Source organism: Eurytemora carolleeae, unplaced genomic scaffold (assembly GCF_000591075.1).
Source record: "Eurytemora carolleeae unplaced genomic scaffold, Eaff_2.0 scaffold41, whole genome shotgun sequence".
Classification (NCBI taxonomy): Eukaryota; Metazoa; Arthropoda; class Copepoda; order Calanoida; family Temoridae; genus Eurytemora; species Eurytemora carolleeae.
The window spans coordinates 85,469-106,448 of record NW_019396234.1 but is presented as its reverse complement, the minus strand read 5'-3'; the positions used below and the strand labels follow the sequence as shown (position 1 = coordinate 106,448).

At 34.4% G+C, this 20,980-nt stretch overlaps 3 protein-coding genes across 4 annotated transcripts; all 3 read left to right on the top strand.

The window, feature by feature from the left end:
- The first annotated feature begins 4 nt into the window (after positions 1-4).
- LOC111698884 (uncharacterized) lies at positions 5-7,458 on the top strand. The gene is made up of 7 exons (XM_023469353.1): positions 5-110; positions 892-1,149; positions 1,992-2,116; positions 2,812-3,026; positions 3,497-3,776; positions 6,118-6,400; positions 6,455-7,458. The coding sequence occupies exons 1-7, from the start codon at positions 13-15 to the stop codon at positions 7,449-7,451; spliced, it is 2,256 nt and encodes a 751-aa protein (XP_023325121.1). The 5' UTR covers positions 5-12; the 3' UTR covers positions 7,452-7,458.
- Positions 7,459-7,464: 6 nt separating this feature from the next.
- On the top strand, positions 7,465-12,477 carry LOC111698887 (regulator of G-protein signaling 4). Its single transcript, XM_023469356.1, has 3 exons — positions 7,465-8,766; positions 11,465-11,556; positions 11,865-12,477. The coding sequence occupies exons 1-3, from the start codon at positions 8,449-8,451 to the stop codon at positions 11,944-11,946; spliced, it is 492 nt and encodes a 163-aa protein (XP_023325124.1). The 5' UTR covers positions 7,465-8,448; the 3' UTR covers positions 11,947-12,477.
- Positions 12,478-12,497: 20 nt separating this feature from the next.
- On the top strand, positions 12,498-20,737 carry LOC111698878 (uncharacterized). Of its 2 annotated transcripts, XM_023469348.1 has the most exons (8): positions 12,498-12,650; positions 14,114-15,400; positions 16,062-16,482; positions 17,443-17,587; positions 17,731-17,953; positions 18,115-18,330; positions 18,914-19,916; positions 20,136-20,737. In XM_023469348.1, the coding sequence occupies exons 2-8, from the start codon at positions 14,368-14,370 to the stop codon at positions 20,191-20,193; spliced, it is 3,099 nt and encodes a 1,032-aa protein (XP_023325116.1). In that variant the 5' UTR covers positions 12,498-12,650; positions 14,114-14,367; the 3' UTR covers positions 20,194-20,737. The 2 variants fall into 2 exon arrangements, with proteins under 2 accessions (XP_023325116.1, XP_023325114.1); XM_023469346.1 differs by lacking the exon at positions 12,498-12,650 and having other exon boundaries at positions 12,873-15,400.
- Positions 20,738-20,980: the final 243 nt, after the last annotated feature.

Here is a 20,980-nt window from a genome sequence, read left to right as displayed (position 1 = left end):
TTTTTTCAGATAATGATAAGAATCGATAGAATATGTACTCTTATGTATGGATACAAAGAATACGGCAAAACTGTGTTACGACGCAAATGTTATCTTCAGAAAAAAACTAGGAAAGAAATAAAATCTTTAAATAAATTAATATCTAAGTGATACAAGCAGGGAATAATAATAAAGTGAAGGGTAATGGCGCTGGTCTGGCATGAGAAAGCCAGTCGCACTGCTTTGCAGACGAGTTCACAAGCACACTCTTTTGGTATAGACACACAGTTAAGGAAATTGCAGAACAATGTCGTCAATTATAATTATAAGCTCGGATAACCAGTGTACCCCCTGGATACAATCAAAGGTGGACACGGGGGTGGGTTATGGGGGCTCAACCACGCCCATATTAGAAAATCTGGTTTTTAGGCCCCAACGGGTACTGAGCCCTCTCTAGAAAACAATTTTTAATCCCCCCCCCCCCCACACAAATTTGTTTGACACCCCTGAATAAAGTATAAAGATAATGCTAAAGATTGCATCCATGAAACACTTCTAATGAAAAAATGTAATAAAAACAAGATTTAGCGTTTTCACTGATATACATATTGTGTTTTACATTTATTTATCTTGCTTGTTATTAGAAAATGTGTATTTTTATTTTTTACGATAAGGTGTTTGTTACAGAGAGTATTTTTTTTAAGGATAACCATTTTTTTCTTCATCAATACTTCCGATTAAGACGTAGCAACATAAATTTTTTTACTAAATGGGATTAATGGCAATATTTACAATTGATGGTTGGAATAATGTTATTGAATCCTTAGGATGTTAATTTTTGTGAGAATTTTTAAATATTAATAATGGATTGTGAAAATGGAAGTCGAATTTCTTTATTTCTTGAAAGTGCAGTCTGTGTGTTGGTTTTGGACCTAAAATTGCAGTTATACATACAAATATTGAACCAAATAAAATATTTCCTAAAACTGCTCCTGGAAGGACTGGAAGTGCATTAAACAGCATTGATTTATTGGATACGTCTCCGCCTGTCCAAGATGCGAGGAGAACTCCTATATTTACTCGGAGACACATCTACCGGAGTATTCAGGAAACCCTGACTATGCTCCGAGATCTACCAAACTATTCATTCACCAAGATCCAGCCTCCCAGGTAGAAAGAACCAGCTCATGTTGCTTTAAAAATGGGGTTTAGACAGGAAATACTTAAAGGTTGACGGTTGACACAATGTCATTATCATTTCACAATTAAACTTTTATCAGAGAGTCGATGAGGCAGATATCGTCGCTTTTCTAAAATTTAAGATATATCAATTCTGTCAATTTCGTTTGTCTTCTTCTGCACATATCTTCATTTCACTCTGAAAAAGATGTTATAAAGGATAAATTTTCCGAAAAGAAAAAGGATAACACCATCATTTTTGGCCAGATAAAGACCCAAACGGAACCGTTTTGAATGAGAAAGGCCCTTTTCAAATGAGGGTTACAAATTTACACAGTGATCAGTTTTGGTCGGAGCTTCTCGTTCTTTTCATTCCATTACTTCCCTTACTCACTATTTTTCTCTTCACTGTCGTGTCTTAAATTTATAATACTTAATATTGAAGGCAGTGTATGATTCAAGGGTCTTTAAAGGAGCATACCGTCGTTTTTCTGACTCGAAAAATGTTTATTTCTGTGAATTTTTTCATTTTTTCTTATAATCAAGAAATGCACAAGTAATCTCTGCGGAGAAACCACAAATGAAAATAAACAGTTTAAAGAAACCAAAAAATGGACATCTAATTCATACTTTATTTGGTTTCAATATCAAAGAATGTCTGTCTCTACTAACCGTTAGGTTATAGATGTACCTTGTGATAGAGTTTATACACTTGCTGTCCCATCTAGTGTATTCCTATATCTTTGACTCTTGACATATTATTGATTCTACCATTATATTGGAGCACAGGATGGAGATAGAATATACTACTCTATTATATTGTTTTTATCCAGTGTTTACTCCCGGAGTTCGTCTACTCCTTCAACAAATAGAAACTTCTGGTTGAATTTCTCGAGGAATACGGATAATCCGGCGGATATTGTTGAAGCATGGCATCATTTAGCGGCAGATATAACAGGTTCATCTATTTATATTAAATTGCTATCTCTGTTTGTCTGGTCTGTATGTTTGTTTGTCCGGTCATAACTCAGGAACCACTGGACCGATTTGCCTCAAATTTTGATTGGGAACTCGGGAGACTCACGGGAATGTGCTTAGTTTGGTTTTGAGGTGCTAAGTTAAATGGGTCGACTTCAATAGCAAAAATTTAGTTTTCCCTTAAAATCGTTCGAGGTGGGTAAACGGCGGGAGTAACTTTTATTAACCTTAGCAGCGTTGGGTTCCCAAACTAGTATAACGATGTATAAAGTAGTACTCTCTGATTGTTTGTTTGTCCGATCATAACGCATGAACTCCTACCCGATTCGCCTCAAATTTTAATTGTGAAATTCTGTAGAACCACGGGAATCTTCTGAGATGGGATAGAAGTTCTAAATTGAGTTGTAGCCAAAAAAATTCCAGACAAAGCAGGGTTCCCAAGCTAGTATCAAATAAGAGAGGAATTGTGTAGTGGAAATGGGGAAGGGGTCATTCTGTTTAAGAGGTCAACAATTCTTTTGGATATACTAGAAAATGTTATGAAGGGTAGGGGGGGGGGGTATTGTTTGTTACGAGTCTGTATATTTATTGGATTAATACAAAGATACTTAAAATATTAGAAAATCAATCTTCTTGCACTTCAGGTTTCCATCTTGTTTATTTTATTCATTTTAGGATCAGGATCAGATAGAGCTGAGGTTTTAGACAGGTTCTCCACCAGAGTCATGTATTCATTGGAGACCCTGAGCTATCAACAGCTGAGAGATGTGGCGTACTCTTTAACCCTACTCCACACACAGCACTCAAGGTTCTCTCAGCTGGCCAACTGCCTTGATCAATGCCTGGCAGACAAGCTGGACTCCAGGAACAAGGACAGGGTTCCTTCTCAGGTACAGAATAAAGATGGATACCTTAATAGATAGGTATAGGCTAATTCCCAATTGAGTTAATCTGACAAAAGTCAAGGATGTACAATGGTTTAAAGATCTTCCAGAACACTTTTGTACGTATCCATTTTTCGAAAATTGTTAAGATATACGGTTCCCAAAAATAACAAGATTGATGCCTTTAAAATTATTAAAAAACAAAGAAACAAATTTACTGTTGCTTGCAATCATACGTAAGAAATAATTTTTGTTCCGTATTACTGAATTCTCATCTTTCTTGAGTAAACCTGTATAAGGAAAAGAATTATAAAAAGTAAATCTATCCTGAATTAAAATGTAGATGGTATTCATGATTTGACATTTACAGGATCAAACATGGAGATGATTATTTCCGGTTTGGGCTCAATTCAAAATTTAAATGACTCGGTATGTGTAGAAAAAGTGGTTTGGTTATTTATCAAATGTGTTTTTAGGAAGAATTGAATGAATATCTCGAGGTTGGATATATTCTACTCAGATGGCAACTTCTCTCAGCTCCATACCGGAGTAATATCTCATCTAGGGATCTTACGGGTGCTCATAACAAGCTGTTGATCTTAATCCTACTCACTCGACACTTGGATGTATTAAGTCCGTCCCAAGTAGTTTTCAGTCTCTTCCTAGCTGGAGTCTCCAGGGAGTATCCAAACCTTCCTTACGAATCAACACGAACTCAAGGGTTTCCTATACCGGACCCTCTTATCGCAAAACTAGGTAAGAGCCAGATTTCAACATTTTTTTTAACGTTATTTTTTTATTTAAATTTCTATTTTACAATTTGGATTAAATAAAAAAGATGATGGTCGATTCAATTATACAGGGTGCTCACACGTCTGCACTCACCCTTTCACAGTAGGGAGGGAACCCCGGACGCCATGAGCCTCTGCCATACAGACATCGAGCCTCACAGATTCGCGAGGCAGACCGAGCCACCACTATGCAGACAAAGCCTACGCTATGCAGACAGTGCCTCCGCTATGCAGTAAACGAGCTTCCACCATACAGCACAGCTTTTTTTAAATCTTGGTTTTTATGAGTGATGAAAACCTTTAACAATAAAAATTTTACTAAAGATTAGAGTTGTTCAGTGATTGTCATGGTTAGAAACATATATGGACTCATAAAGTGGTTTATAAGATTTATATTAAAACTTTAAACATTTCTTACGCAGAAAGGAAGATATTTGGAGAAATATTTCTGGAGTAAACTTGGTTTGTTTTGTTGTAATCTTTGATTTAAACAATACCTTTTTTTGAAAAATGTTAAGATTTAAATAATAAATACAAATTTTTTAGATTTAATTTGAACTTCAAAAAAGGTATCGCTAAAATCAAAGATTATAAAAGATGAAATGAAATTCAATTCAAATTTTTTTTCTAAATATTATTCTTCTCGTGTAAAAAATGTTTAAAGTTTTAGATACCACTTTATTAGTCATAATAAGGAACTATTTATGATAATTAATAAATACTTCTCATCTTGCCACTATGTCTAAAAAAAAAAACCTAAAATTAAAACTAAAACAGTTAAAAAACCTCATGTATTACACAGGCACACTTTGATGTGTTGCGCATGCTCATTTCTGCAAAGCGAAGGCTTGGTCTGCCTAGCAACTCTGGGAGGCTCTTGTCTACATAGCGGAGGCTCATGGCGTCCGGGGGTTCCCTCCCTCGTCACAGTTGTTATCACACATCGTTCTCGGCACTACACTTCTTGTTCTCCAATTTTCTTCCTTGTAATTCATCTTTCCATCATGATCTTGGTTAATTTTTTAAAGTAAATTTTTGTTTGACGTCCCCATAACCACCAATATACAGGGTGTTTCTCGACAACTGATATTTTTGATATGCTAAAATTTCATTGAAAAATTCGCAAATCTGGATTCAAAATCCGGGAAATTGACCAGCATGAAGGGACATTTTTTAGTCTGGTTGATAGAATGGTTAAAAAATAGCCCTTTTTACTGAAGTTATCCTGAAAAATGGAAAACTTCAAAATGAGCTTGAGACTTTAGGCGATTTAAGAGGTTCGCATTGCTCAACCTGCTACTGTTGAAGAGCAAAAAATGATTGTGGAAGAGTTTTGCTGTTTCCCTGCAACCTGCAGAAATCAGAAAGTGTGTCAGCTACATGAGAGATCACGTTAGGGCCTTTATATTTCTCAATGGAGCCTGTCTCGAGTCACAGCTAAACCAACTTAGAAAAGTTCATTGCTTAAAATGTAAATGCCCCAATCTAGTTTAACTAATAATATGGTTATTGCAAGCTTATCAGGTTTTAATTGAAATATAAACAAATCAAAATATCAGTTGTAGAGAAACACTCTGTAGAACCATGTTTCTAGAATTATTTGGACAACCTGTTCCTAGAATATGTGTTTGTTTTCATTTTGCTTCATTTCATATTTTACTTGAATCTGCTGCGTCATTTTTCTTAGGATGGATAGAGAGGGGGGGGGGGTTAGGTTGTCCTCTAGCCCAAGCCAACTCTCATCCAGCCAACATGCATTTCTTTCTCCTTCTTTACTTTGAATATCTCGTTTGTTTCTTGGTTATCTCCAACTAATTCTGTTGACGTCGAAGAATGGATATTTGGAGGAATAGGAAACAGTATAAAACGTGAACAAATGGAGTGTTTTTTAATATGCCACTCCTCAACCCTATCCACAGATTTTAACATTTATTTGTGTTTACATCTAAATAAAAAAGCTCTCTATAGCTGACCAAACGGCAGGACCAAATTGGGTGAAATTTTTTGACGGTACCATTGGGCTTTTCGGGGTAACATAGGCTGAATTTGTTTTGAAATTTTTGAAATTCCACGGGCATCTCGGCTAAAATCATAATTTAATACCAAGGGCGGGTAAACAAACGGCGGAAGTTAGATATGAGTAATATTATAAACCAATGGCTTTTTTGTGAAATTAAATTTTATTGCTTCATTTCTAACTCTTTGCCCATACGTCTTCTGTGGGAACTTTTTGATGCACTATTTGCGTTTTACTAATTCAATAGATATTTAATTAAAGGTCGTTTACATTAAATGTTTATTCTTAGAGATTGTTTTACCGAAGCTTACAAGTGTCGAGGTTGGGATAATTTGTCATGGTGTTCATCAAACCTATCTCTACCTCACCACAGAGCATAGCAATGTACGTCATCTCCTTCTCCAGTCAATCCTGGAGTTCCCAGAGATAAACATCATGAAGGATCAGCTGGCGATCTCCAGTACTGCTAAGCTGTTGAAGAAACGTGGAGCGTTTAACACATCGGTAATCAGTGAAATTATAAAGAAATTTGAACCACATCTTGGTAGTCTGCAGAGCTACACCAAACTAAGGTAAAGTTGTCAGTTTATATCAGGAGACATTTTCCTATTTATCTTTGTTTTTAGATTGCTTCAGATGTGCACTTCTGCGAGACTAAATGCAAGTTTGCGGAACTCATTTATTGAGAAACTTATCTGTGATATAGGAGATCTTAAAGACCTGAGGCTCAAAGACCTGGAGCAGCTAACGTTCTGTCTCCTACACCTGGCTGATACCACTATCCTTCCCCCCATATTCCTCAAGATCCAGGACGCAATGCGTCGATGTGATTGGTCGGATGTAAGATCAGGTCGATCCTTCGTTTATTTAACTTGTCATCTGGCCAAAGGACAGATTTATGATATTGCCAGTATTGAGAGTATATTTCAGAAAGCAAATGCTTGTGATATGTCGGATCTAGACTCAGATATTGGACTCGCCAACGCAATAGATTTCCTTTTCCGTTTAAATATTCCGCTGTTAACAGATGTCGGAACAGATGCCGCGTATATTCTTCCGTTCCTCCAGCGGAACCGGGTTCTCTGTACCAACTCCCTGTTCCAGGTTCTAGAACTGGATTTTATCCGACAAGCTTTTAACCTAGAGATGAGCACGAGTCTTGATCCTGAGAAGAGATTAATCCTGATTGATTATTTCCAGCGGGATGACTCTAGAGAGACAAGCCATAGTCGGGTTTCTCAATCCGTTCTGCAAGATCTTAATCTCCTGATGAACAAATCCTCTTTTTATTACGGCTTCCCTCTCCCCTCTTCCACCTTTAAAAGTATAATAATAAAACACTCCCCGGGACCTATATCATGGTCGGTTAACAACGTTACTATGCAGAAAAACAAGTCTGAGTTATTGGTTCTTATTATTCCTAGAAAATCTGAGACTATATCAGATGAGGGTGAAGTAATGGGACGATGTAAGATCGAGATGAATTATTTAAACCATCTAGGATTTAAAACAAGAATATTAAACCCACCAGAGTATTATGCTGCTCGGAGGGAGAACCGTAACCTTAAATATTTAAAACGTCTTCTAAAAAGTACAGAAGAAGAATTAAAATATAAGATATGATAACTTAGTATTTTTCTTTAACTGTTGTATACAAAATATTTGTGCATTTTATAATGAATATTTTGGTTTTCAGAGTCATCGTAATTATTGGTAAGAATCTAATTTCAGAAAGTAGAGTTTTATTTGCCATCTGATTTTTTGCAATTTCTACTGAAAAAAAATTAAAAACAGTTCATCTTTTTTCTAGCAAGCCAGGTGTAGAATTTTGCCCCCCACCCACATTTTTATTTGCCGTGCACTTAACAGCATTTTTTGTTTATTAGCATGGACATTTTATTATTTAAGTAATAATGTTGTAGTTTTTTTAATTTATTAATAACACCCTGTATTGATATCCCAGTTCTTGTGAAATTTACACCCTGTGTATTGAATAATTATCGGAGGAAGAGAGAAAAGTGGAGAAGAGAAACCTTACAAAGTTTCTATCTTTTAGTTATCTCAGGGCTTCTAGTCTTGTCTAACATATCCTATTTTGATCCAGTTCAACTACACACCAGGAGAAGGGTTGTCAAGATAATTTTGCTGTAGCTGTTGTGAGTGTTAAAGAGGAAAATATTATCTATTAAATGCTGTTCATTCTGCAGCGAACGACCTGTTCAGGGTATTAAAGAAAACTATACAAGTCACGTGAACTCTGAAGAAATTGTTGATATCCTAGAAACCTCGAGAATTTCGGAATATCCTTAAAACCAGGAGATCCTTAAAACTTGGAGAACTTCTAAAAATAGGAGAAATAAAATAGGAGAATTTCTTAATATCCTTGAAAACAGGAAATTATGTAACTCCTTGAAACCAGTAGTACTTTTGGATATCTAGGAAAAAATTCTGGATATCCTTGAAACCAGGATAACCTCTAAAAGTTCCTGAAACTATGAGATATTCTAAATATCCTATAAACCAGGAAATGTTCTGAATATCCTCAAAAAAAAAACTTCATAAAGAACAAATAATAAAACACTAGAATATTTCCACGTTGAACTGGAATGCCACTGTCGTGATGTGTGTAGAAAATGGCGGGGATATGTTTAACTGCTGTTTTATAGGTAAACGTAGTAATCTTCTGCCTAGCTCATTAGAAGCTAGATCATGGGATTCATCCTTGGACAAACTTCTTCAATCATCTTACGGAACAGCGCTGTTTCGTGCATTTCTTCAGAAAGAGTATGCAGAAGAAAATTTAGACTTTGTTCTCCGTGTGGAGAGATACAGAGAATCTCAACCCAAAAAGCGTGAACGTGAAGCATGGAAGATTTACAGGACATATATCGCTATTGGAGCTCATCATGAACTCAACCTGGATATTCTTTCTAGAAAGGTAATAATTTAAAATTAAGACATTTTTATGATATTTAAGAACAGAATTGACTTCAATTGTACGTGTTTAGGGTTTTTTCTTTGCTCTCTTACAATGCTTGGATTCCCTTACACATTTGTTTTGTCTTGTACACTTCTTGTACAGTACACTCGTCTTGTACCTTGTCTTCTACACTTCTTGTACACTCGACTTGTAAACAAACTCGTCTTGTACAATTCTTGTACACTCGTCTTGTAAACTCGTCTTGTAAACTCGTCTTGTAAACTCTTCTTGTACACTCGTCTTGTACACTCGTCTTGTAAACTTGTTTTGTACAATCGTCTTGTAAACTCTTTTTGTACAATCGTCTTGTAAACTCGTTTTGTACACTCAAGACGTTCACTCGTCTTTTTTTTCACTTTTCATGCATTTTTTTAAATTTCACAGTGCTCTAAATCGACCCAAAAGGTCGACCTTGTGTGACTTAAAAATTGTCTTCACCATAACTTTTAAAATGGTTAAGGGGGTCAGAATCAGATTTCACACAAATTTGAACACACACTGGGGGGCACCAAAAAATGACCCCAAAAATGCTCTAAATTAAAAAATGGCCTAAATTATTTATTTAATCAACAAATCTTGTTTCTCCGACCCCCCAAAATAAGCTAAAAATAACTGGGGTAATCGAAATTCAATTTTACAATAAGTCTTATAAAATTCAAGTTATCGCCGATTTTTATTAATTTATTTGAAAATCTAAATATGAATTGAGAAAATAAAACATGATATGGGAGATTATTAATAATAATCAATGTGAGAGTAAAAGTCAAATTGGGGAGTAATAAAAATATTTCAAATAAAGTAAAAATTGAAAATACAATTAATAAAGAAGTTAAGAGAAGTTTTTTAAATCGTAATCCGCACTTTCACTTTTTATTGTTGTTATTCTGGAGTCTCATGAAATTTTTCTTGATATTTTTCTTTTGTTAAACAACCAACTCATTTGTTAAAATCTTAGATTCCACCTTCTTTCTCCTTAATTCTTAGCTATGTTTATGTTTCATTTCTTGAAATTGTCAATTAACAATTTTCCTCCTTTATTATTCGTAAAAGGAATTGAGTTTTTGCCACAAACACAAATTTTCTAATCCCTATATCTTTGCAACCTGATGGCGTATAACTTTTATATTTCAAACTCAGATAATTTTATGTAACAAAATTCATAGTTTGAAATATATAAGATCTGCGATATTGGATTGAAAAGATAAAGGGAAAATCTGCGTTTGTGGCAAAGACTGAAGTCCTGTGGTTATTAACTTCATATATTGGCTTTAAAACTATATATTACCGCTAATTCACGTTTTGCTAAAATAAAAATTCATATTACGGAATAGATATTTATATTCGTCATTAACTCTTCTTTGATATAAAACTATAGTTGATGACCCTTAATTTTTTAACATTTAAAAATTTGGCCTATTTTTGGGGGCATTTCTTGGGTCCCCCATGTGTGTTCAGATTTATGTAAAAGATTCTGACCCCTAAACCATTAAAAAAAATTTAAAGTTACACAAGGTCGACCTTTTGGGTCGAGTTGGAGCACAGTATGTAAGATTTTGATAATTTTTTGTGTTGTTAAGGGGTGAACAACCTTTTTTTATGCCAAACTGTTAATTTCTGCTCGGCATCCATGTCAGGTCATGTGAGTTACCACAAAAAAAAATACAAACAAAATTGGTCCGATCTGTTTATTGGATGCGAATAAACTGACTCAAGAAAACAGGCAAACTAATCTATACTAGACCTGCAAGGACATTTCGCATCCACTTTCCATTTTAAGTTCTAACTATTGCATTTCTCTAATAGCATCAAACAAAAAGAAATGTCGTGGATTTTGATAGATAATTTTTTAAGGCAAATTTTTAAAATTCTGACCATCCATATTCCATAAACCTTCCCTGGGGTCATGTGAGGACCTACAAAAAAATTTGGCCGGAATGGTTTTGCCGTTTTGACGTTTTTAGATTCAAACGTACAAACAAACCACCAGACTATACAAAGTTTACATATATAGATGTATGTATATATATGTATATGCTAGGCTTCCAGTACGCTTTCCGTCCATCTTTGATTTTAACTTTAAATATTTGCTCTTTCATAGATTTTTTTCGGACATTTATCGAAAACAAACAAAGCAAATATATAGATGTGATATGTAAATATATAGAAGTGTATTCTTGTGTTGTTAATATACAAAAATGTGTACTTGTCCGTCTGTTATCTTGAAACCCAATATTATATTATATTTATCATATTAGAATAATAAATATTTTGTTGTAACTGAAACTAGTAGATATAAGGATTAGAAAAATAAATTCTTTATTAAGTTAAAACGCAATCACTGCACTACAAACTAGACAGTGGGAAAAGGTAAAATTAAAACATTACTTATTACTGATGGTTCAACTTTGCGACATACTTCAAATAAAGGGAAGAACAAAGAGTGTTTAAACTAAATGTTTTTGATGTTAAAGGAATTGAGTCGGTGTCACAAACTCCTATTTTCTAACTTAGATATTTCAAACTGAAATCTGTTAAAAACAAATAATCTAAGTTTGAAATATCAAAGGTCTACACCATCAGGTTGCAAAGATAAAGGGACTAGAAAATTTGAGGTTGTTGCATTGACTAAATTTCTTTATACCAGGTTTTTATTTAGGTGACTGAGTTAGCAATGATAACTCCTCATGTTTCTACTTTTGATACTGCTCAGCGACGAGTTGTGAGTCTACTTCAGAATGATGCCTACAGGTATGTACAGTGTACATTGTTACAGTGTACATTGTTCATGTACAGGGTTTTTCACTAAGGATAAAACTTAAGAGATGACTGCAGAACTTGTTCAGGCTTTTTCATTGTATTTCCTTCAGCGGTTTCCTTTTCTTTTACTTCCAAATCATTGAGGTCACCTTTAAAAGATTTTATTTAAGACAAAAACCTAATTTTACATTTCGGTCGTCAGGCCCCAGACAACATTTTTTTAATCATAAAAGTAGCTAATAGCGAATAGCGAGAAGCAGTTAAACTACGTAGAACATTCATTCAAATCAATTTTTTAGGAGATTTCTAAGATGGAGTGTTTATCTGCGTCTAGCGTATCCTGAGCAGTACACGGGAAATGAACAGGAAGCCGAGGGATAAATGTACCCTGTGCAGTACACTATAGGAAACAGGGAGCTGAGGGATAAATGTACCCTGTGCAGTACACTATAGGAAACAGCGAGCTGAGGGATAAATGTACCCTGTGAAGTACACTAGGAAACTGGAATTTGAGGGATAAATGTACTCTAAGCAGTACACTATAGGAAACAGATGGGAACGGAAAGTTAAAGGATAATGTACCCTGAGCAGTACACTAGAAGGTAACGGAAAGTTAAAGGATAATGTACCCTGAGCAGTACACTAGAAGGGAACGATAAGTTAAAGGATAATGTACCCTGAGCAGTACACTAGAAGGGAACGGAAAGTTAAAGGATAATGTACCCTGAGCAGTACACTAGAAGGGAACGGAAAGTTAAAGGAAAATGTACCCTGAGCAGTACACTAGAAGGGACCGAGAAGTTAAAGGATAATGTACCCTGAGCAGTACACTAGAAGGGAACGAGAAGTTAAAGGATAATGTACCCTGAGCAGTACACTAGAAGGGAACGGAAAGTTAAAGGATAATGTACCCTGAGCAGTANGGGCAGGAATTAATTTTTAAAAATTAAAATGATTTTCACTGTGTCTATTTATCTAAAAAGTGCCATAAATAATGTATTATGCTACCCTAAAAACCTTTGTACAAGCATCGATGATTGAAATATCCTAAAATTTTAGCTGAAGGTTGACATTTTGTGCTTAGTGTAATTTTTTAATCTGTGAAATACTCGTTTCTGAATTCAGTAATAACTTATTTAAAGGGTCACTCAAAATAACGTTAACAATTACTTTAAGAATTCTCGGTGGGTTTTATTTGGGTAAAAAACAGTTTCTGTAGAAAATCCAAGTTTTTAATCTACTATAAATCACAAATTTTGATATTTGGAAACATTAAGGATAATTTTTGAAACCTTTTTTTGCGTTTCGTAGATATTGATGTTTATTTGAGTTCATCTGTAAACTAAATATTTTACAGATGACTTTCCAAATGTTTAATAGTTGAAAGGATTATAACAAGTTTAGCTTTTAGTTTTAGAAGTGATCTAACTTGCCAAAATTATTGAACCAATACGTACCCTTCTTTCAGACAGAAAATAAGCTTGATTTCACAGCAACTTCATTTATTTCTCATTGAATTTAGTTTTAGAGTAATATTGCTACAGATAAACTAAATATCAGAAAAGATGTCGTATGAGAAAAAACTAAATATCCTCATATTTACAGGGATCCTTTCATCTTTAGGATGACTGGTAACCATCAGGTCGTCGTTCACTAAATTATACGGTTAAACAGTTTTCAGCCAACAATCATACTTAAGTTCTGATCCATAAAGAATGCTCCAGAATCTTCTGTGGTATTCTATATATTATTAAAAGATGAACTTGCGTCCGGGAAAAGAAAAAAGAAAGGATGAGTAATCTTCTACCAAGAGCAAGGAGTAAATTAGCTTCCTTATTTTTGAGACAAATTATCATCCGTAATCAAGATAAATGAATAAATTTTCGTCCTTTACTAAGATAAAAGGATATAAACTCGTCCTTTAGAGTGACCTAAACTCGTCCTATGAAAAGAAAAAATAAAAAAAACAGCAGAACAGAATCTCGTTCTTCCGTAATCGAGTTTTACTACAACTTAATTCTACATAAATATGAAATAGATCATGACTAAGCATTTTTGAGTTCTCAGTCCAACTTTTTAAGTTATAGATTAATTTACCCTTTGAACGAAACGTCAAGGTTTCTAGTCTTAAATGTTTCCCCTTCTTGTACAAATAATTCACAAACAAGTAGCATAATATACTTCTCTTTGTACTATCATAACATGATTTTTACTTCTTTCAAGTATATGATTTTCTTTTGTAGCAGATGTAAAGACTGCAACTGTTTTAGTCCATTGTGTTGTATTCTTATTTGTTTTGTCTTGTCATATCCTAGTTGTAATGTACTTGTATATTTGTGAATTTAAACTTTTCTTTGTGTTGTGAAGTTAATTTATGAGAATAAAGTTTCAAGTTACATATTCTAATCCTCCTCCCACTTCACATTAGGGGCTTCGCCTTAAACATACAAAATACAGATTCTAGTTTTTTAAGTTTTGTGATTCATATATTGCTGCACACCGTACACTGTATAGGGTTAGGGAAGTTATACACATGCCTTATGTACAGTGCAGTGTACACTGTACAGGTACATATTAAGTAACTACTAGCTGAATGGTTATGTAATGTATTGATAAAACACGTGTCACCTGTACTTGTAAACTTTTTATTATTGTTACTTTATTATGAGGTTCTTATCAGCTCTTGTGTTATTAATCTAGATTCTTTTAAATTTGTGCCCTATACTTACTCATGTGTTTTTGTTGTTTCATGATCATATAAAATATCAGTTTGTTTAATAGGTTTCAGACAAATAAACTAAAATGGAAGAAAACGAGGTATATTTAGCGGCTCAGGAAATCTTAGAGGGTAACCTTGACTTCCTTTTTCCCAACCTTGATGGAGAGTACGTACTAACAGATGAGGACGAGGTTTTGAGGAAGGACATGATGATAGACGAGGACATATTTATGGAGGACAATGAGGACAAGACCTTACAGAAGGACGAGCGCAATTATCTAAGAAGCCAAGAGAAGAAAATTGAAGATAGTAAGAAGTTTTTAAAGGATCATCAGAGCCAAGAGAAGAACATTGAAGAAAATGAAAATTTTCTCAAGAATCTTAAGAGCCAAGAGAAGATTGAAGTAGATGATATGTTTCTAATGGATCTTAAGAGCCAAGAGAAGAAGATTGAATTAGATGATATGTTTCTAATGGATCTTAAGAGCCAAGAGAGAAAGATTGAAGAAGTCAAGAATTTTCCCCAGAATCATAAGAGCCAAGAGAAGAAGATTGAAATAGATGATACTACTCAGAAGAATCTTAAGAGGCAAAAAAAGGCAATTAAAGAAAATGAGGTCATGAAGATCAAGTCCCTGGATGAAGATATCAAGAAGAGGGTTGAGAGTAACGAGGATGAAGATGTCAAGAAGAGGGTTGAGGGTAACGAGGATGAAGATATCAAGAAGAGGGTTGAGGGTAACGAGGATGAAGATATCAAGAAGAGGGTTGAGGGTGACGAGGATGAAGATATCAAGAAGAGGGTTGAGGATAACGAGGTGAAAGAACAAGAGTCTGGAGAGCAACTGAAGTTAAACCTGAAAGTGTCCGACGTCGATCTAGGCACTTCTGACATGATTTTTCATCAGAATGACATGCAACAATATGTACAAGGAGAAAAGTTGCCTGAGCTACCTAAAGAAGTTGCGGAAATTTTAGAATCTTCTGAACTCGTTGAAGATGAAACTGAGAAAGTTTCAGAAACAATCAAAGTTTTCGAATATGCAAAAGAACACGAGTCTGGAGAAAACTTACAACCTGCTAAAAATAAAGATTGTTTGGATGAATTAGACGAAGGAATTTATACTGTAGTTTGCATTTTTTTTCAAATTTGGACATATCATTTTTTAATCTTGACTTTTGGAGCTTTGAAAAATGGGATTGGAACTCAAATGATGCTCAAGTTTTTCTTATTCTATGAGGTGCATAGATCAAATGGCCTTGAATTAAATATTAAAAGAGAAAATTTCACAGCCGAGTTTTCTGTAAATTTTTTATTTCCCCTCACAAAATTATTCTTTTCTAAATTTTTTTTACGAATACATTTAACTGTAGTTAATGCAGAATGATCGTCTTCTTCGGTCAGACTTAAAATTAGAAACTTGGCAGGGGATTTTCCAGTTTATAAGACTGAACGAAGACGCCAACTTGTACGCACTGCGTTTTTAAAGGTTTTATCATACAGGGTTACCCACAAAGAACGAGACTGAAAGGACTACCTGAAACTTAAAATATGACGATCCCAATGTTAAGTTAAGTCTTTCTGGCTTATTTACTGAATGGGGAAAGAGAGAAACAAGTCTTATCTATTGTGGGTTAACCCTGTAATATCGCATTATAAGCGTAATTCTGAGGGAATCAGTCTGAATTACGGAACTATGGGAATGAGCGATGAAAAATAACTTAGAAATGGAGTCGGTAAAAATATTTTATTTACTCAGTATTCATATCTGAGTAGAAGATTTGAGAGTCAGGATTTTTGAGGATAGTTCCATGAAGAAGAGAGAAGCGCCAACCAATAATATTCACTTCAACTCTCATGAAGAGGAGGAAGCTAAGGAGGATCTTATTCCTGGGATAGAAGGATTTATAGTGGATAATGTAGATGAAACTGAATGTTCAGATTCTGAATCCAACTATTCTCCGATCTCACCCTTCCTGTCCCTTCCACCATCCCAGGATTTCAAGAGCATGTTTGTGCAGGACGAACCTGACTTCTCTCCGGGGAACGAATCTGAGTTTGAGGAGACTCCAACCTTGTGTCTTACACCGGAGCCAAGTCCTAACTTTAACTTCGTGAAAACTCAAGGATTGATGATGAGAGCCTTGACTCCTGATTCTTCCTCGGACTGCTCTCCGTCCTACTCAACCAGAAAAAGGGATAAAATCATGAATTTTTTTTAGTATTTCAGTTCAAATCATATTTGTGAAACCAAGTTGGATTAGAAATCTGAAAGAGAAATTTCCGAATGACACATCAAACTAATTTTCATTTAATTTCAGATCAAAATTCTTACATTTTTCCTACTTAAAATTAATTGAAAAAGATGTCAAAATCCTAACATGCAGTCAAAAAAATTCTTTTCTTACTCTTGGGTTTAAAAATAAAAACTATGAAAGATACAAGGTTGCAAAGTTGCAATAGTAATTCCGCAAAAAATGAACTTTTCCTTGCTTCTTTCTCACATCTTAGCAGAGCTCTTGCCTCTTTCATAGATTAACAAACAGATTTTTTTGCCACAAACTTTTTTCAAATTTTTATTTCTTTGCAACCGGATATCGTAGACCTTTGATATTTCAATTTATGTATTCTGCTAGATCAAATGGTCTTAAGTTTGAAATATTAAAGGTCTACGACACCAGGTTGCAAAGATATAGAGATTGAAAAATCAGATTTTGTGTCGAGAACTCAGTTCCTTTGTCGAGGTAGTTGAGGTTAATGGAACCTGAACTGTAAAATCAATACAAGGCAAATATTTACTCAGAATAAACTTCACAAACAGATGTAGAGAATAATATTGTGGAAAAATATTCCAAGGTTGAAATATTTATGTAGAATGTTGAATATATATGGTAGGATAGTATTGCCGTTAATGGGACATTTTATAGACAGAAATTTTCATGGACAAAAACTATTCATTTAAAAAAACAGTTTTTCCGTTTTATGAAAGAAACTGAGTTTTTCCCTCTAACTCAAATTTTCTAATCACTTTTTTTAAGGTTTTATAAAAGATTATTACAAACTTGTACAATATTTTTTTTATTGTATTACAATATTCCAATTTTTCCCACTTTGGGATTCTTGGGTAATATAAGAAATGATTTTATGAAACCTATAGAAAAAGATCTGCTGCTACTAAACAACCCTACTCGGAGCAAAGTGAACCTAAACAAACTAAACTGAGTTCTGAACAGATCCCTGAAACTTGGATTGAGAATAAGAAACCCATCTTTCAGCACAGAGAGAAAGCGACGTTTAACGAGGTTTGATTAGAATCTAAATTCACTTTACAGATTTATCAAACAATTATTAGATTAGATTAGATTAGATTAGATTAGATTAGATTAGATATGAGGATTCTATTTTAGGTTTTTTTAAGGGTGAACTTAATTATTATTTTGAATAGGATGCTGAGAATGAATTAAGAATTGTTCCAGACAGAAATACCAGCACTGGAATCAATGTAGGAGTAAAAAAGAAGCTCAACCCCATAATTCGAAACATGTCTACTATGTCCCCGGAGTTTGGAGTAGTCCCAACCATCTCGGAGCTTGGTTTAGGATTCGAAAAGGGAGAACTGCAGGAGATGAATGATCGTCACATGTATCCGGAAGAAAGTTTTTACTCAGGCATAAAAAGTTTAAAATTTGCTAATGATGATCATTACAACTATATTTAGAGGTTTCATATCAATTTTTTTTCTATTCTCACAAGAAACCTTTTCGAGACTAATATAGGTTTACCTAGTCAATAAATTATATTAACAATCCATTTAAAACCTTTTATGAAGATGAAGAAAAATCTGGCTTAGTTCTGAAGCAAAGAGATACGGAATGCCAGGATTTATCCAGAGATGACAACGATGAGGATGAGGATGGGTTCGGAGATCTAGATGAGGATGAAGAGAAGTTCAAGAACCAGAACATGATCCCTCTAACCTTTGACTGCAGTCGGGATCTAATGAGAAAACTGGTTCAAGATATTACAGCTGATGGGATAAAAGAAGGTTAATCCTCTAAATTATAACAGGGTCGGCCTCTAAATAAATAAAGATGTTTATTAAAATTATTATTTTGGTCAGGAAAGTTGCAAACCATTTTCAAATGAATTATAACCAACAAGGTGTCTGTCCCAGGTAAGGAATTGAGTCTTTGCCACAGACTCAAATGTTCTAATCCCTATATCTTTGCAACCTGATGATCCTTTGATAATTCAAACTCAACTTTTTTGATCTATCAGAATTCATTGTTCGAAATATCTAATATCTATGTCAAAGATATAGGGAGTAGAAACTCAGGGTTAGTTGCAAAAACTCAAATCCTTTCCTGATTGTAAAAAAAATAATTGTTGTGATATTAAAGTAGATATTTTTAAAACTTGATTTGTTTTAATCTATGTGAAAAATGTTTAAACATATTTTACCACTTACAGACTATCAGTTTCTTGAGCCCATTTTGACATTTTCCAATATTTTTTTTTCCATTTTTCCATTTTTTGGAGTTGCTTTTTAGTTACGCGAGGTCAACCTTAAAGATCGTTTCATGACAATGTGCTGTTACCATTTTTCTTCATAGATTCATAATTTTTAGGACAAAGTAAGTATAAGGACAAGTTTTATCCAACAGGGCGGAGTAAGAACAGTTACAATCAACCAGCCAAGGTTGAGGACGAGTGTTATCAATTGCAGAGAAGCCACAATCATCTAGAGCGGAAAAAGGAAAAGTTTAATCAGACAGGACGGATTGAGGACAGTTTGTATCAACCTGACCGGAGTGAGAACAATTCTTGTCAACCAGGACGGAGTAAGCATGATCTACAGGACAGGATTTCAATGAAGACAGATAGCAACGGATTAAGTAAAATTCTCCTGGAAGCTGAAATCCTTGAATCAGAGTTTGAGATAAATGCTCAACGCAGCCACCCTCCAAGACTAGATAAAAGTAGTAATGTTTTTAATGATGTAAGCCATGCCAATGAAGATACTGGAAACCATAATCTTGGATATGCTGGAAACCATAATCTTGGATATGCTGGAAACCATAATCTTGGATATGCTGGAAACCATAATATTAAAGACACTGGAAACCATGGTGTTGAAGGTACAGGAAACAATGCTGGTAACCATGATATTCAAGTTGCTGGAAATCAGATTGTGCAAGAAGCTCCAGTATCCTCTGCCAGTTTGGAAACCTCTGGCGTCGACTCAAAATCTGAAGAACTCTTGGTTTTAAGTTCTGGTAGCTCCGGAGTCCAAATCTCTGGAGAAACTTGTCTGGGTTCAACCAAAACAGCAAAAACTAAACTAGACGAATTAGAACAGTTTATGAAAGAAACCTTGGCCTCGGAATCTACTAAAATCTTTGAAAACACACCTCATATTGAGGGAAAGAATTGTTTAGAAATCCCAAAAACTCTAAACAGAGACAAAGATGACATGGGACGAATTTATCCTATAAGAAGCCAAATTGAGCAGAACCCATCAGTGCAAACCCCAGAGCTTTATCCGTCCCAGGAATATGTGAAAAATCAAGAGAAGATTGTAGAGAGGAATTTGATAGTAAACCCTATGCAACTCCTCAACCGACCGCCTAGGTTAGTTAAATATTTCTGTTATTTCAATCTTCGGGTTTCTGAAACTTTGATAACAAAAATTAAGGTTATTTCTTGATTCTTTCGTGAGTAATGAGTATCTTAGTATCTCAATAATCTTGGGAGGTTGCTCTTTTTCAGAAGGAGGGAATGGGGTTCTAGAACGACTTCTAGAGACCGGGGTACAGCTTTGTTATATTTTTATGCATGTTCTATTTCTAGGGTTGGATTGTCAAGGAATCAGGGAGGATTGAACTCTCTCCATCTAGAGAGAAGATAATCTGGTATTCCCTTTATCTAGAGAGAGAAGCTAATCCTGAACTCTTTTTATCTTGATAGAGAAGATAATCTTGAACTCTTTTTATCTTGATAGAGAAGATAATCTTGAACTCTTTTTATCTTGATAGAGAAGATAATCTTGAACTCTTTTTATCTTGATAGAGAAGATAATCTTGAACTCTTTTTATCTTGATAGAGAAGATAATCTTGAACTCTTTTTATCTTGATAGAGAAGATAATCTTGAAAGCTCTTCATCTAGAGAGAAGATAAAACTCTCTTTATCTAGAGAGAAGATAATCTTAAACTCTCTTAATTTAGAGAGAAGATAATCTTGAATTCTCTTTATCTAGAGAGAAGATGGTCTTTTTCTTTTATTAAATAAATATGAAATATGATGTAGTCGAGACCTTTTTGTTAATATCTAAATCTTAGTGTTAAAACATGAATAATCTTTGAATTGTGAATTGATTTTAAAAAAAAGATAACTAATGTGTTTGTTAATTTCTCATTTTGTAAAATTAAAAATTACTTTTATCATATAATTCCCCGATGTTTTTTATTTGTTAATTGTTAAAAGAAATTGTAACCAATGTTTTGTTGAAGAGTTTATTTATTTTCAGATTAATAGATTTTCTTGTTTTCTCAAGAATATTCGAGGAATTGGAGGCTTGTTTTATAGATCAGGTTTTACAGACATGGAGGAATGTGGTTTTAGGTCTTCTGATAAAAATCTTAAACTTGATTCCAGAGGAGAAAATCTAATGGGGCCCCGCAGTAGAGATTGTGT

Excerpts from the sequence above, each read along its gene's own strand:
- LOC111698884 (XM_023469353.1), top strand. The coding sequence starts at position 13 with ATGATAAGAATCGATAGAATATGTACTCTTATGTATGGATACAAAGAA. Across the intron at positions 111-891 it reads TATCTTCAGAAAAAAACTAG|TCTGTGTGTTGGTTTTGGAC; the intron begins GAAAGAAATAAA and ends TTGAAAGTGCAG. Across the intron at positions 2,117-2,811 it reads TTTAGCGGCAGATATAACAG|GATCAGGATCAGATAGAGCT; the intron begins GTTCATCTATTT and ends TATTCATTTTAG.
- LOC111698887 (XM_023469356.1), top strand. The coding sequence starts at position 8,449 with ATGTGTGTAGAAAATGGCGGGGATATGTTTAACTGCTGTTTTATAGGT. Across the intron at positions 8,767-11,464 it reads TGGATATTCTTTCTAGAAAG|GTGACTGAGTTAGCAATGAT; the intron begins GTAATAATTTAA and ends GTTTTTATTTAG. Across the intron at positions 11,557-11,864 it reads CTTCAGAATGATGCCTACAG|GAGATTTCTAAGATGGAGTG; the intron begins GTATGTACAGTG and ends TCAATTTTTTAG.
- LOC111698878 (XM_023469348.1), top strand. The coding sequence starts at position 14,368 with ATGGAAGAAAACGAGGTATATTTAGCGGCTCAGGAAATCTTAGAGGGT. Across the intron at positions 15,401-16,061 it reads TTTGGATGAATTAGACGAAG|AAGATTTGAGAGTCAGGATT; the intron begins GAATTTATACTG and ends ATATCTGAGTAG. Across the intron at positions 19,917-20,135 it reads CTCCTCAACCGACCGCCTAG|GGTTGGATTGTCAAGGAATC; the intron begins GTTAGTTAAATA and ends TTCTATTTCTAG.